At 33.3% G+C, this 15,906-nt stretch overlaps 2 protein-coding genes and 1 long non-coding RNA gene across 4 annotated transcripts in view; 1 reads left to right on the plus strand and 2 right to left on the minus strand.

The window, feature by feature from the left end:
* The window catches only part of LOC128681688 (uncharacterized), a 35,738-nt gene extending 30,517 nt beyond the window's left edge, over positions 1 to 5,221 (minus strand). The window contains exons 1-6 of the mRNA XM_053765788.2: positions 5,093 to 5,221; positions 4,665 to 4,789; positions 3,815 to 3,916; positions 2,381 to 2,507; positions 1,285 to 1,422; positions 363 to 456 (exon numbers count right to left, since the gene is read on the minus strand). Coding sequence (XP_053621763.1) covers positions 363 to 456; positions 1,285 to 1,422; positions 2,381 to 2,507; positions 3,815 to 3,916; positions 4,665 to 4,681 — 478 coding nt within the window. The 5' untranslated portion in view covers positions 4,682 to 4,789; positions 5,093 to 5,221. The remainder of the gene's footprint in view (positions 1 to 362; positions 457 to 1,284; positions 1,423 to 2,380; positions 2,508 to 3,814; positions 3,917 to 4,664; positions 4,790 to 5,092) is intronic.
* A 628-nt stretch (positions 5,222 to 5,849) lies between these two features.
* On the plus strand, positions 5,850 to 8,876 carry Ufc1 (Ubiquitin-fold modifier conjugating enzyme 1). The gene is made up of 4 exons (XM_053765789.1): positions 5,850 to 6,089; positions 6,478 to 6,609; positions 7,647 to 7,814; positions 8,739 to 8,876. The coding sequence occupies exons 1-4, from the start codon at positions 5,967 to 5,969 to the stop codon at positions 8,820 to 8,822; spliced, it is 507 nt and encodes a 168-aa protein (XP_053621764.1). The 5' UTR covers positions 5,850 to 5,966; the 3' UTR covers positions 8,823 to 8,876.
* A 968-nt stretch (positions 8,877 to 9,844) lies between these two features.
* LOC135309999 (uncharacterized) lies at positions 9,845 to 14,901 on the minus strand. 2 transcript variants are annotated; one of them, XR_010370281.1, is made up of 4 exons: positions 12,674 to 14,901; positions 11,575 to 12,091; positions 11,034 to 11,475; positions 9,845 to 10,489 (listed from the first exon to the last, which is right to left on the minus strand). It is a non-coding gene; the product is annotated as an uncharacterized LOC135309999 (long non-coding RNA). The 2 variants fall into 2 exon arrangements; XR_010370280.1 differs by having other exon boundaries at positions 11,575 to 14,870.
* Positions 14,902 to 15,906: the final 1,005 nt, after the last annotated feature.

Consider the following 15,906-nt stretch of genomic DNA (forward strand, 5'->3'; position numbering starts at 1 on the left):
TCATCTGAGAGTTTTCTTGGTTTCTTCTTCAGCCGTTGAGCATCGGGTCTGGGTGGATCTGGATCTGATCTTACTATATATAATACACGTTAAAGTGTGTCTGTCATTGTTCCTGTTTCAAATCAAAACGAAGCATTGGAATGAGGTGTTTTTCGGTGTAGAGACAGTTTGAGAGCTGGAGAGTAACAGGCTACATTTTGCCGCGAGCGGAGCTGCTAGCAATAACTACTTCCTTACATATTTTTCCCTGCCTCGTCCGTCTGTCTATATGAACGCGATAAACTCAACTACCGGACGGATTTTCGAACGAGAAAGGTATAATTTATTATAGTTTTTACCCGCGCCAGTTATTTATAACATACCACAAGCTGTAGACGAATATCTTCTGGAATCGCACCCTATGCTGCCTTGTAACATCATTTTATTCTTCTCCACTTGGTAGAACGAATGCCAGATCTGAAAGTAGATTAGGATGATTAGCCTCTAACACGTCCAAAGTCCTAAACGCAATACGGAGTGAGATTCTGGGCATCAACGGGTCCTACGGGATAATGAGACCTTTTAAAATAATCCACTAAAGTTAGAAGACGTTTTAAAGCATCACAGATCAAGTACACAAGTGGAAAGACAAACATTTCTTAAAAACTCTTCCAATTTCAGGTGGAGAAATCAACAAAACCTGGTGATAAAGAGGAATGTTGGACATCCGGCAGATATATCGACGATGTATAAGATGACATATTGCAGACAACAAACAACTGGATATAGATGGCCCAGGATATAGAGAGAAGACGGATGGAGGCTTATACCCAAAGACAGTTCACCTATACACTGCAGACCTTAAAGATCCAACAATCTTATTCAGCGTATCATACTCATACAAAGTCTTCGTGATCACTTCAAGAGGTCCGCTTATTCTTCGAGTCATCACCTCTAATGAATCCACCACTTCAGATACCAGAGTGTAAACCATAATAGACATTAAAGCCTTGGTAATATTACCTACTTCAACGTGGCACATTGTAAGGGTATGTGATCTATTCAGGAGTATACTCATCAGCTTCTTTCTTGAATATAATCGATAATGATCCTTATAGCCTATATAATATTACCTTCGTCAGCATGGCACCCTTGCATTATTGCCTTTTTAGCGTAGCGGCTGCGTTAGCTTTTCAGGAGGTATTCTCGTCAGCTTCTTTCTCACGTCGTCAGCTCTAGTTGTTCCATCACCTTTGGACATCAGAGTGTAAACTATAATGGATTTTAAGACCATTGCAATATTACCTTCTTCAGCGTGGCACATTCATACAACGGCTGAGTTATTTCTTCGCGTGGTATTCTCATCAACTTCTTCCTCGGGCGACGTCGGCGCCGAAACGGAGGCACCCATGTGCGGGTAGTCAGCTCTGGAAGTTCTACCACCTGTTAATTATAATGGATGAATTAAGTTTGTGATGTTGTATAAGTGTATGTTTGATACTCTTTCACGCAAAATCTAATGGACGGATTGTTACGAAATTTAATATACGGGTATTAGAATATAACCAGCAATAACATATGGGGTAGTTTTTATCCAGAAATTTCCACGGGAACAAGCCTCCGGGCGGTACTATATATACTTTAAAATTTTATGTGCAAAAGTGCTTGTAAAAGGGTTGCAAAAGTGTTCCAATTTTTTACTATGTTGACGATTTGATAATCATTATCATCGCTGTCTGTCTGTCTGCATGTGTGCTTAGATTTCAACTACGCAACGGATTTTGATACGGGTTCTTTAACAGATAGTTGATTAAAACATGCATAATATTCTACCCGTGGAGCCGTGGCAGGTAGTTGCTAATTTTCAATAAGTAGTAGTCAAGGACAGGGTCTAAAACACCATAATAAAAGATACTTCAAGTGTTACACATTGAATCTGTTCCAGAATTATTCCTGTAACACTAATTTGGGTGTTTCAAACCTGTTTTGCTTCGAACACTTATAAAAGTGTAACAGATGTGTATTTTCCTGTTAGACCTAACCAAACTGTTAGAAAACTGTTTTTACAATTTTCTGTGTGTATGTAAACAGCGTCGCTGTATGGGGAAGTCCCATTGACCGCCAGCATCGTCAAAGCGCGCGCTGTTGCCGTTCCGTCTTATAACGGACCGGCAACTACACGTCGGCTGTCGCATTGTTACGCCATTATAAACCTTATAGGCTGTAACAGTTATAAACACTTTTAAACCTGTTATTTAAAAAACTGATTTAAAGTTTTACAGTTTATTTCTCTTTTTCTTTTAACCCGAATGGAAAAACAGTGTTAAAAACACTTTTATTAAGTTTTTAAGTCCCTGTACAGGGATTTTGGTCAATTATACATAAGGTCCACACTACTTACAATGGGAGGTATCCTCTGCGGTGGTCCTGGAGGTCGCCACTTCCTCGTCCTTAACTTGGGCCTCTGGATCTCAGGCCAGCGGCGCTTGAACCTGTTCTTCCTCATCATTGATCGGTATTCGGCCTCTCTGGTGGAACCAATCAATCAATCAAAATACTTATATATACTATACAGGGTTACTGGTATCAAACGCATAACCTTCTTTAACCCAACCCTTTTACAAGCACTTTTGCATTTGTGCTTCTAAAGACTACTTGGGTACATCAAAACAAGCAACTTTTATTCTACGACTTTCGTGTTTTTTTTTCATATAAAAAAAAACAATCTAATTTGCGATTCTACACATCTTTACAGTACAGTAGTGTTAAAATGTAGCTTATGTACCTTTACCTTTACCTTAGTACCTTCTATGTACCTTATGTACCTTTGGAAGGTTATGCGTGAGAAGATACCTGTACCTAATCCAGTTTAGGTGAAAACCCACTACCTCCTCATTGTCTGGTTTGTGACGCCGCCAAGCTAGCATCGTAAACAAACATTTAAGATTCTGCTATGATTTTACGTACGACCGGCTGTCTGTCTGACGTCAACCCCTGATAATGCACTCTTCTTCCTTTCCTGTCTCTCATCACGCTATGATGAGAGACAGGAAAGGAAGAGGTTTACAGTCAAATAAAAGAGCGACTATTCCATTTGTGAGTTTACTTTGTATTTTGCACAATAAAGACTAAAAAAAAAATAATATATAAAAATATATTTATTTCGTGTGTACGCTCATAACTTACTATTGTTAATATCTCGGGTTCTAAGCAACGTATCGCGATGAAACCTATACCAGATTTTAAGTTAGACCATCCGCTATACAACTGTGAAAACTGCATCAAATTCCATCCATTGGTTTTTGCGTGATATGCGTACAAACATAACGACATGCAGATACTCAAGATAAGTAAAAATTGTTTTGGCTTCTATTAATTCCATAAAGACTCCTCATAATTATTTTTCACATATAGTTTTATATTTATAGATAGATAAATAAATTATACATTTCCATAGGGAGCATATTATGTAAAATTAGGCAAATTACCTACATCAAACATGCTACAAAAAGGTATCAGCTCGGCATAAACCATGACGCGAGACCAACGCGCTGATTTTCAGTGATAAAAAATAAAAATAATATGGCACTACCATATTATTATGTTTTACAGTAAAAATATAAAATAAAACATTATATACAATTAATGTATACAATACTTACTTTAATTTAATTACAAAAATTTCCAAAGAAGGCTGGTTCCAAGAAGGCTGGCAGCATTACCCCTTTGAACAGGGCAATCCTTTGTGCAACATAACTGCCCGCCCTTGGTTCGCCCGTTACACGTACAGAGACGCGCTAAAATATCAGTTACAAAAGATACCATATGTACATACTCTCTGGCGATTTCTGAGGGTGTCTTAGGCAGCTCCTCAGGTTCCATCGCCTCCTTTCCTTTGGGTTTCGCAGTTGCTGGGGCATCGCCTCCTGCCCCCGTCCTGCAAGAAAATATATGACCATCAAATATGTTATGGACCTTAAACACCATCCACACAATACAATCTGATAGCCCAATTTGATTGCCGATTGAATTGGATACAATCTGATCGTCCGTCCACACGTGCCCAACTAAATTGCCAATTTCAGTGTTTGATTGAGCAATCCCAAATCGAGCGATACCGACCACCCCATGACCTTGAATTTCATATTCCGTCCACACGACCCAATTTGATTGTCAATCTAATCAAGCTGGGCGTAAAATTGGGTCGTGTGGAAGGGGTTTAAAACCGTAGTCAAAACTATCGGATGTTCGACACTAGCGGATCCGGCTTCGCTTGGGTAAAACTATAAATGGTAAGCCTTACTGGCATAATAGGGACCAACACTGTTTGAATGAGTTTCTTTCGGCATTTATTCTCAGCAGTGGTCGTTCCGAAATGCTAGTAGTTTGTAGCTTTGGTAAATATCATTTAATTTAGAATATGACGAATATGATACCTGTGAAGGCCTAATTTCTGAATAAACGTGGCAGAGAACTTCGTTTTATAATATATAGGTTTTAAGGATGAAAATGTATTCTAATACTTGCGCATTGTCATATCCCCTGTCGATATTTTAACAGCAAAGTTGAAGATATATGTAAATATACAATTTAATGTAGGTTATCGAGTTTATAAAAGTAAATTGGACAAATTAAATTTTAAGCTAGATCAAACAACTATAATAATAAATTATTAAAATGCTTACTTCTTTTTATCAGCCATTTTTGTCCACTCACTTCATAAACTAAATCAACAAGTGTTATTTTTTATTAATAAATTTCTTGGTACCGTTCAACTCCACATACAGATACTTTTGACAGCATTGGAAATCTGAAAAAAAGGTTATAAAAAACTGACAAATAAATTATGGTCGTAATTACACTACGTTTTCTTCCAATCCGCGCATGTTTCCATGATTTCATGATCCCCTGCATGACGTCAACCTCTCTGGGAATGCTATTGGTGCCTATAAGCAGTGAATGTTTTTGTCCCTGATAATTATAAACAGATCAAAATCTTCCGCTAGCGTGTTCATACAAAGGGTCAATTAAATTATTTTTGTTTTTGTTTCTCCTTTTGTAAAGACTTTAGTGTTTTGTAAAGACACTGTGAATTATGCATTTTAAATCTTACCTTTTTACATATCTTTTTCAATTTTTTTTTATTTATTAAATGTTGTGTAATTAAAACGAAAACCACATTTCACATAGCATGTTCATAGATTTTATGTTTTCTATGACTTATACAATGAGTCAATCATCGCCTTGTTTTTGTTTTTTATATTATTTTTTTATTCATACTTATTGCCAGCCGGAATCCAGTAGTACTTTCGTATTTTTTACACATGAGTTTTTCTGCGTTGTTTAGAACGTTTTATTTATGTGTTGCCCTTTCATTTACTTTTATTCACAAACTTAACTAAAGTTAAAATTACCTGTGTTAATTAAAAAATATATATTGAATTTCTTTTATTGAGAATTTGAGATATTGTACGATGACTTTACATTTAGGAGACATGATATAAGACAAAGCATGTAAAAAGTTACGAACGAAATTACGAAGTAAACTTTCTTACTTTTTACTGAAATAGATTGCAAATTTTTATTTTCATGAGTAATACAATAAAAATGGGTTCAAAAATTCAATTATAATGTATATGTGCATAATATACTTATTGTTTAATTCAATTAATTTTGTTTATTTTTTTGTTAACTAATTTTAGTTATTGAAATTAGTGTTTATTTTGTGTGAATTTTATTTGAGTAATGGTGTTACAATGTATTTCATAAGAAATAAACTTTTTGTTATTTTTTATATATAATCTTTTTGTTATTTTTTATTTCCTTTATTTTTCTTGAATGCATTATTTCAAAGAATACACTGGCAACATTATCTGACACGTCGATGACGTCGACGTCATTACGACAATCGACGTGCATATACACAAAAACATTATTTATGATTTCTCTTGAAATTAATATGAAACAGTGTTTAGTAAGTGTTTAAAATGGTAGACGAAGGTACCAGGAAGACTTTGAGTAGCATTCCATTGCTTCAAACGAAGGCCGGGCCAAGAGATAAAGAATTATGGGTGACGCGACTAAAAGAAGAATATCAAGCCCTAATTAAGGTAATTTAATTCCTGATGCGATTAATTAGCTATTTTACAACATTATCTAACAGGTTATCAAACGTTTACTACTATAAATACTATTTATGCTGACATTCCACACATGTAACTTTCACTACGTTTTCTACAAATTTCTCCTGTAGAAGTTTAAACCCCCACAGATCTTGAAGAATAATAAAAATTTTACGTAAACGACTTCCAAGTTTATGACATATCTGAAGTTAATGACTGAAATGATGGAACCAATATTTTTGACCAGAACAGAAACTTTCAACAAAAATGTTTTCACAAACAGAGAATCTTTGTTTTTGTCAACAATGTTTATTGACAGATCTAAAAAAGCTGTCTATATTTCACAGAAAATTTAATTGTATTCTTCATATTTCAGTATGTCCAAAACAATAAAGAAGCAGACAATGACTGGTTCCGGTTGGAGTCGGATAAAACCGGTACCAAGTGGTTCGGCAAGTGCTGGTATGTCCACAACCTACTTAAGTACGAGTTCGACTTGGAATTTGATGTGAGTAATCATTTTGTATGTATTTTTGCATATAATAAGGAAATTATCATGCGGCAATATTTTTCAACTTGCATTTGCATTTATTAGTGGCCATTCTCGGTTCAGACCAATGTGGCCTAATGGTCATCATGGCGGACTGCTACACTGGAGGTCTGGGTTCAATCCCCGGTTAGGTCCAGATGGAAACTTCTTTTTTTCAAACACAGATTTTAGATGCTTGTATATTTATTGTGTTCTAAAATCTATTGTTAAATTAGTATTTCATAACACAAGTCTCAAACTTACTTTATGGCTAACTCTACCTATGTGATTTGTTTTATCACTACATAGTATAAAACAAAGTCGCTTCGGCTGTCTGTCCATATGTAGCTTAGATCTTTAAAACTATGCAACTGATTTCGATGCGGGTTTGTTAAATAGACAGTGTCATTCTGAGGAAGGATTGGGTATATAAATTATTATGGTTTTATCAGCCGGATCAGGCCAATAGTATACATATATTTGTTCATTATTGTTCTCATGGGCACAGAAAGTATAATAAAGTGTACAGTACATACAGTAAATGTAGGTGTTAGCTTCGTGACCAGTAGGATTTAGATGGCAAAATAGAAACTCAGGAATTACTTTTGATGTACTGTATTGCAATACAAACTGAGAAGAAGAGAGGGAATTACAGGCATAATTAGCTTATGTATGAACTTAAGAATAGCTGGCGCCATCTAGGAATAAAATAATTAACCAATTGTAGTAACATCCGTTGGTTAATCTTAAAAGTATTAATATAGATAATCGATATTTATTTTCTCCTTGTAGTCTGTGCAAGCTAAAGTCACTAGATGGAGCTAGTGTGTTAACAGTAGGAATGCCATTTACTACATAAACATAAGTACGGGTTAAGCTACCGTACCAGTACATAGCTACAGCAAGTGATTGTTTGGACAAGACAACATGGCTTATTCCGCTTCTCAGTCACACAAAGCTGAGTTGGTATGCAAATTCTAATTCCTATTCTTATAAAAACGCATGACCTTTCACAGATACCGATAACCTATCCCACAACTGCTCCGGAGTTAGCCTTGCCTGGTCTGGACGGGAAGACAGCTAAGATGTACCGCGGCGGTAAGATCTGCCTCACTGACCACTTCAAGCCGCTGTGGGCGAGAAATGTGCCTAAATTCGGGATAGCGCACGCTATGGCGCTTGGTGTAGGTTTTTATATGTTTAACTTTAACTAGTTCAGTCAAGTACATAGGTATGCTAATAACTGCATGGTCGATTGACCCGACGGAAGCGTGTGTGGTCGATTATACTATTAAGGCACACATAGACCTAGACATCGACCACCCAACCAAAATGCATTTGGTCGATTGAACACCAACCTAAAGCCGGGTCCGTAGCGCCGTGTTTTCGTATTTGCTAACGCAAAATCATGTTTTCCAAACCGAATGGATAACATTCCCGCGTTCGCCTGCGGGGAGGGGAAGTGACTCTTTTTGTGTTAGCGCTCACTAATTATAGACGTAGGACAGCACAGCGCAATATGGAATAAACAACAATAGGCGTTGCGGACGGCCGGTTTTCCTAACTTGTGTTTATAACATGTTTTGTTAGAAAATTGGTGCTGCGGACCCGGCTTAAGCGAATAAAGTCAATCGACCACACACTAAAGCGCGCATATCGACCACCACTGGACTGATTTTGGTGAAATTTGGAATATATTTATATTTATTTTTTTAACTTAAAGTTAAATATCCTTAAAGAAGCTGTGGTGGTGTAATTGTTAAGACCCCCGCCTGTGGGTCGAAAGGTTCCGGGTTCGAATCCTACTTGCACATGAGTTTTTATACCAATCTGACTCATGTATAGTAGTTTTCATCGACCACCACTTGTTTCCGGTGAAGGGAAACATCGTGAAGAAACCTGCACACTGGTTGATTCTTATTAACTTGTGTGTGAAATGGAAAATGCAATGGCAAACCACTCCATTAATAATGCCAGGAATGTCGTTACGTGTGTTGCATTCCATGTAATGACCACGACCCTCAGCCACGTCGGAATACGACTATGAAGAAGAAAATAACCTGTATATGAAATTGCAAGTTGAAAACTAAAATTATTTTTGATTTCAGTTAGGGCCCTGGCTAGCGGTCGAAATCCCGGACTTAATTGAAAAGGGAGTGATCCACTACCAAGAGAAAGAGGGAACGAAATGATGACATTCAAAAACTGTATATAGAATTACGAATAAAATGTATATATATTTTTTACACGTTGCGTTTTCTTTAATTGACTATTTAGTTATTTAAAAATAGAATGCATAAAGGTATTTAATTAATCAAATATACATCTGCATAAAGGTATTTAATTAATATATTTGATTATTTAAATATAGTTTTTTTTTTAATTATCTACACAATTTACTATTGTTTCAGATTCAAATTCCAGTTGTCTTACTATTAGATAGCCTTAATTATATAGATCTATTTCACGGAAAAACCTTTTACAAAAGACCAGGTGTTCCCGCTGAGTATAAACACTTTAGAAAATATATCTGATTTGAATATTTAGTGTACAGTCTGCCACAGAGAAATCTGACCCCCTAAGAGATGGTGTTCAAATCGCGGGGGGGTCAGATTTGTCAGTGGGAGACTGTACGCGATTTAAAGCCATAAAGTGGATTTTTTGCAGCCTTAATTAGCAAGGTATTCAGGTAGTTTGAAGTGGTGTTTAATAAACCTATATATTTATTAACTGAAGATAGATAAATTAATTATTAACTAGCGGCCCGTCCCGGCTTCGCTTTGGGTAAAACTATAATAAATTATACACCTAAACCTCTCAGGAATCACATTATGTATTATAAATAAATAAATATATTAGGACAAATCACACAGATTGAGCTAGCCCCAAAGTAAGTTCGAGACTTGTGTTATGAGATACTAACTAACTCAACGATACTATATTTTTTAACAAATACATATTTAGTACAAATACACATCCAAGATCCCATCACGCATCCCATCCCGGGGCAATACGAAAAAGATCATTTTCCATCATGACCCGACCGGGGATCGAACCCGGGACCACTTGGTTCAGAGGCAAGCACCACTGCGCCACCGAGGTCGTCAAAGGTAAGAACAAAAATCTGTCCGGCAGTTTTTGAGTTCAAACAGACAAACGCGACGTTTTATAATATGCAAAGATCTATGTGCAGTCGAGAATGTAAAAACAAGCAAAGCTTCAAATACAATTTTTATTCCATTATAACAGATTTCTTAAATTGGGTGTTGTAAAATATACAATACTTAGTTTTACTATCGATTGTCGACTCGGGAAAGTAGAAAATCAACTGTATCGATACTATTCTCGGAATTGGTACCTACAGTCAGCAATTTCCAAAGAACGATCGACGCAAACGATCATATGCGACGTTATCTTGGACACTTGGAATAACACACAATCCCTACACAAGCGAAAGTAATTTTTTACTTCTTCACGATCAAACGGCGCGGACAATTTTTATGAAATTTGATATTGAGGTAGCTGATAACTTGGATTAACACATATGATACTATTTATCCCGAAAGTACGCGATTCCCGTAGGAATTGGTCAAAAAGTCTTACTGTCAATGGCGCTTCGTAAACTAGATGGCGTTACTGTGCAAAAAAGGAATTGGTCAATGGCGCTTTATAAACTAAATGGCGTTACTAGTTACTACTATTCAGGGAAACAACTATCGATAGTAAGCTAAACATCAACAACACTAAATCTAACAGTATTCTAATATCTCCCGGGACCGCACGTAGGACACGTTGGGCATGGCGGACATATTGTAGACTGGGTTGACTCCGTGGCCACTGGGGGCACTGGGGGCGTCACCTGAAAAAAAAAGAAAAATAAAAGGATTTATCAATTTTTTTTTTTCAATTAAAAAAAAATATCACATTTTTTTTATTGTTCTATGCATAAATGAGATATTTTTTGACACACGTTGCATTTAGCGTGTGACAAAAATAATTATGGCCGTGCAGTAAACCGTTGAGGAGTTCCTTCGTAGGGAGCCAAACCTGGGTCAAACATCAGGTCGTGCATGCTTATCATAATAATGCGTTGTTATAGAAAATCTATGTGGGAAATTTCAAGTCCACAGGAGAAACGGTGTAGGGGAAAAGCCCGAATGTATTTCTTATACATAAAAATCGACCCAGAGAAATTTAGTTACTTTTCTATTATTGTGACAAAAAAAAAACAAACTATGTTTCTTTTTAAATGGATTTGTCACACATGCTTCAACTTTTGGTCTCGACAGCTCAGTGGTCAAGAGCACTGTCCCGGATAGACAGGGGCGCGGGTTCAACTCCCCGCTCGATTCCAGATATTTTCCATCTCATTATTATTTACAAAAATAAAATACGTTTCTTGCCTTTATTCTCTTAAAATGTATATTCCCGATCAACTTCAATCGGGATAAAGGACCGCGAGTGATGCAACCGCACTGTGAATTAAAAAAAAAAGTTTAATAATTTTCAGGTGCTTATTGATAAAAGAATATTTTTAAATTATTATCTTCAAGGTTATTCACACTTACTAAGTACCTATACGTCTCAAAAAAATCTCTGTAACTACTTGTATTACTCAAAAATTTTTCATAATACTCTATCAACAAATAAAAAAAAACTGCAATAAACTTACTCCGGGCTAAAAATTAATATTATCAATTTATAAAAATCTCTCTCGCTTGATTATATTTGTCTTATTGAAGGTAACAATTAAACGTAAAATATACATAAAGTAGTATATGTATATATATATATATAAAGACAAATGTAAATATAAAATAATAATATGTTATCGGTACTTACAATCTGAAATTGGTAAGAAAAAAAAGTTAATTTTTGTCTTAACCATTACAAATATAGATTATTTATAGTTCGAAGAAAGAAACTGTATTGAAAGTTACTTACTGTAGCTGGCTGCAAGAAGAAAATAATAAAATAATAATATTAATTTAAAAAATACGAAAATACAAACAATAAATGTAAAGAAAGACTATGCCCTTTAAACAAAGAACGAATAATCTCGAAATATTCACTAACCATTGTCTGTGGAAAAACAAAAATAATTTATTAATAAAAGAAAAAACAATAATTATCTATAAATTGCTTTTTTTATTATTCTACTCACGTAGTACTGTAAAGTAATAAAATATTTGTTTTTTTTAATAGGAAACTAATTTATTTCCGAAAGTAATTATTATGGAAATTACACTTAATAATTGCATAAAACTTACTGTTCTCTGTAAAATAATGTAATGAAGTTATTTATTTTTTTCATCAAACAATATAAAATAATAATATTTTTATAAAATGAAATCTCACCCAGAGCTGAAATATTTCCAAAATGCAGTGATATTTACATTGTAAATGTTTCAAGTTTTTTTTTTTTTGTAAAATTATAATTTATGATTTTTCTTACCTCTGACTGTAAAAAAAAAAATATATATTATCTAGTACATATAGATTTATATCATCAACATACACTTATTTTACAAATAAATCATTAGAATAATAGTTTTCGTTGCATGTCGGCGGCGAAACCGGAAAGACTTCACCACTAGCTATGAAATATTTTCTTGCTACAACCGAGCCAATTCAGTAGCTTCATAAGAAGTTTTTTTTTCTTTTCTTCTTTGTGGCAATCAAAGTTCTTCAATAGAGCTTATTTTTGCCAAGTTACATTGTTATTGGACGATAGGATAGGACTTAGGCGGTGTTGAAGAATGAGGGGAAATAAATACATATATTATCATATGTAATGTAAGGGTAAATAAATAGTTTTAAACATAAATATTATGGTAAGAAAGGAAAGAAGCAAGAGCTTTAATATATTTAAAATCTGCAAAGGAAAGGATAGTAAAGGAATCACAAGGAAGAGGAGCACGGAGTTCTATAAGGAACCGGTAAAGTTCATAAGAAGTTGCCATGAAGCTAGACCGACCTTGTTCAAGCTTTAAATTGTGTACTTATTTTTTTTTAATAGATAATGTAAAAAAAAAAAACTTACTACTAATTCCTTGAAAGAAAAATAATAGTTTCATTAAAACGTGTGTGTTAGTGACTTATATATATATTTTTAAAAGCATTTACTTCCATATATTGAAAAATGAGATGAAGTAAATTTATTTATACTAACGAAATTACATATATATAAAAAATAAAGAAATATTTAATTTTTGTAAAAAAAAATTACAAAGGATTCCAATTATAATTAAAAAACGAAAATATCTTACAATTTCCTGAAATAATAAAATGAAATATTTAAAAACACAAAACTCGTTTTAATTTATAATATTATGATCATAATGTTTGGCCCAAGCGTGGTGCAGTATCCTCATTACATATGTAATTGGTTTATGACATTATTACGTACGTTTTGTACATTTAGCTTTATATATTATATATATATATTTTTTTTTGTGTCAATTTTCAATAATTTTATTGGAAATACAACTTTTATTTTATTTATTCATTTAAATGTTGACATTTTTTTAATTGACGTCCTTGGAGAAAAGGCTGCGGTGAAGTTTATTGCGCCGCTTCTTCTTCACCTGCGCTTTGGAAGCCGGCAGTAGACTTAGTTTAAGTAATTTTTTGACGTCAATAAGTGAATAAAGAATTTTGAATTTGAATAACTCATTATATTCATGCAATACTTACACTTCCATCCTGAAAAATATTAATTTTATTAAATTTTTAATTTGTATGAAATCTCCAAAATGAAAAATTTTCAAACTATGATACATAGACAAATACAAACCTCTAGCTAAAATAAAAAAATAGATTAAAAAGAAATCAAATGAGACGATATACATTTACGTATTTTTATTGTGTAAATATTACCGTGAACTGTAAAACAAATTATATATTAATAAGTATACAAACATTCAAATTATATTGTATTGTGTAAAATATGAATTTTGCTGAATTTAAATTACTTCAATGTTGTGGAAATAGTACAAAAATGTGAAACACATGATTATAATATATATTATGACATTTGTGTTACAATAAATAAAATTATTATTAAATATTAGATAACTTACATTGCGCTGTCAAAAACAGTTTTTAAAATAAATAATAGATTTTTCATATACCTACTTAGACAATATACAAATGAAGAAAATTAAAAAAAAAAACACATTTTCTTTCCATGTGTTAACTGTAATATTTAGATAATGTATTTTACATGTTTTTATTACATTGCCAAATTATTCATGACACATTGACAGTATACATTTTAAGTTGCCAATAATGTTCATAACTGCATACAGAGAGAGTACCCACATACATGAAACTGAGCTGGTACAGTCAACAGCACATCAAACTACCCAAAATTATTTCAAATTCGCCGTTATTTTCATAACATGGAGATCCATGAAGGTTAACATGAAGTGCGTTTGAGTGTACGATGCTTATAAAACGAACCAGCCCTATTTAGCAATATACTTAAAAGAAACTCACTTTTTCCTGTAATATATAGAGTAAATGTTATAATATAGTAGAATATATAGATAACTTGTACGAGAATTATTAAAACATTTTAAAATCAAAATTATTGACCGTTCTTACAGCCTCCTATCTAATACAAATCTTAACTCTGTGTAATAGCCAAGCAACGCAACAGTAAAGTCTGTACGGTGTCGCGTTGCTTGCGGAATCGAACATAGAGTTATCGTTTTATAGAAACGACATTAAAAGGAAAAATAGGAAAATGTTTGTATTTATTACGTTTAGACAAAAGTCGTAGAACAAAAGATGTTATTCTCTATGTACCTTATGCGCCTTGGGAAGGTTATGCGTTAGATACCAGTGACCCTGTATATGTATATTTAAACATAACATCTATTTGTACTATGTTTCATTTCATTTCAGTCATATTGTGTTCGGGTTCTAACTTAAAAACCGAAAATTTTCAGACATATTAACGTTTTTTCCAAGTTTGGATTGTTCAAACGTTTGCATTTCAAAAAAAAAAATACTATAATTCATCATAATTACAAAAAAGCGCAGTTTTTCAAAACATTACATTTGTCTTACCGTTATCTAAAAATATGAGACAAAAGTTTAATGAGATTGTTAAAGTCAACTGTAAGACAAACATCAAGACGATCTATATATTGTCAACTTATTTAATTAATTTCAATGTATTTTTTTAAATACTTACTATCAGCTGTTGAGAGAGATAATAATATAATTAATGTTTATATTAAAGTTTGGTATAAAAAAAGAATAAAACGTTACAAACTTACAGGTACCTAGAAAAAAAAAACAAAAATATTAATTATAATTTGTTTTATAGATATTAATTTAATTAATAATAATTAATTTAGAAACATATGTACACATTTAATTATAACATTGTTTGTGAAAAAAAAAAAAACAAAAATTGATAAATAATAATGATCAATAAATATATAATCATTTATTTCGGTTTCCCTTATAAAGTTAGTAACAGGTTGTCTTAAGGTCTATGTTATTGCATTATCATTAATTATTAAAATTAAATTGCTTCACGTACGTACTAATAACGTTAAGCAATTTAATTTAGTAACAGTGTTGTCTCATATCCGACCAGAGGCCGCTTAGCCCCGTTTCATAATTTCACTTACAAAAGAAAAAAATATATAAAAATATTTATACTTACACCCTGTTCTGTAAATAGAAGAATAGAAAATTAAAATTGCGTGAAAATTGTTAATTTAAAACTTTTATCACTATTTAAACGTAAAACAAAGACAAAACAAACGTAAAACAATTTATAGACTGAAGTCCTCGCTCGAAACATGAAAATACCTAGCACGTTACTAACGTCCACATTCTGTCTCTTTCTTCCTTCTCATATGATGTACGCGACGTGTAAACCAACAGCATTCTGAGTATGGTGGCCAGCAGACTGGACTGTACATGGGTCGCTGTTGCGCAGTCTCACACGGAACTGGGCAGCAGTGACTGGTGGATGTTTTGTGTGTGTGTTTTTTGTATTTGTATTTACAACAATATTTATTTATTTATTTTATTTATGACAATACGTTTTTATTTGTCACGGTAATCCTTTCCCTTCCAAATTCCCTTCCCTTCCAATTTCCAAAAATCCCCTTTTTGTGATATTTATATACAGGGTTACTGGTATCAAATGCGAAACTTTCTTGGGTACATCAAAACAAGCAACTTTTATTCTACGACTTTTCGTGATTCGTAGTTTTTTTTTAACATAAATAATAAATCTAATTTGCGATT

The sequence above is a fragment of the Plodia interpunctella genome, chromosome 28, assembly GCF_027563975.2.
Source record: "Plodia interpunctella isolate USDA-ARS_2022_Savannah chromosome 28, ilPloInte3.2, whole genome shotgun sequence".
In the NCBI taxonomy this organism is placed as follows: domain Eukaryota; kingdom Metazoa; phylum Arthropoda; class Insecta; order Lepidoptera; family Pyralidae; genus Plodia; species Plodia interpunctella.

Excerpts from the sequence above, each read along its gene's own strand:
- Ufc1 (XM_053765789.1), top strand. The coding sequence starts at position 5,967 with ATGGTAGACGAAGGTACCAGGAAGACTTTGAGTAGCATTCCATTGCTT. Across the intron at positions 6,090-6,477 it reads AATATCAAGCCCTAATTAAG|TATGTCCAAAACAATAAAGA; the intron begins GTAATTTAATTC and ends TTCATATTTCAG. Across the intron at positions 7,815-8,738 it reads CGCACGCTATGGCGCTTGGT|TTAGGGCCCTGGCTAGCGGT; the intron begins GTAGGTTTTTAT and ends TTTTGATTTCAG.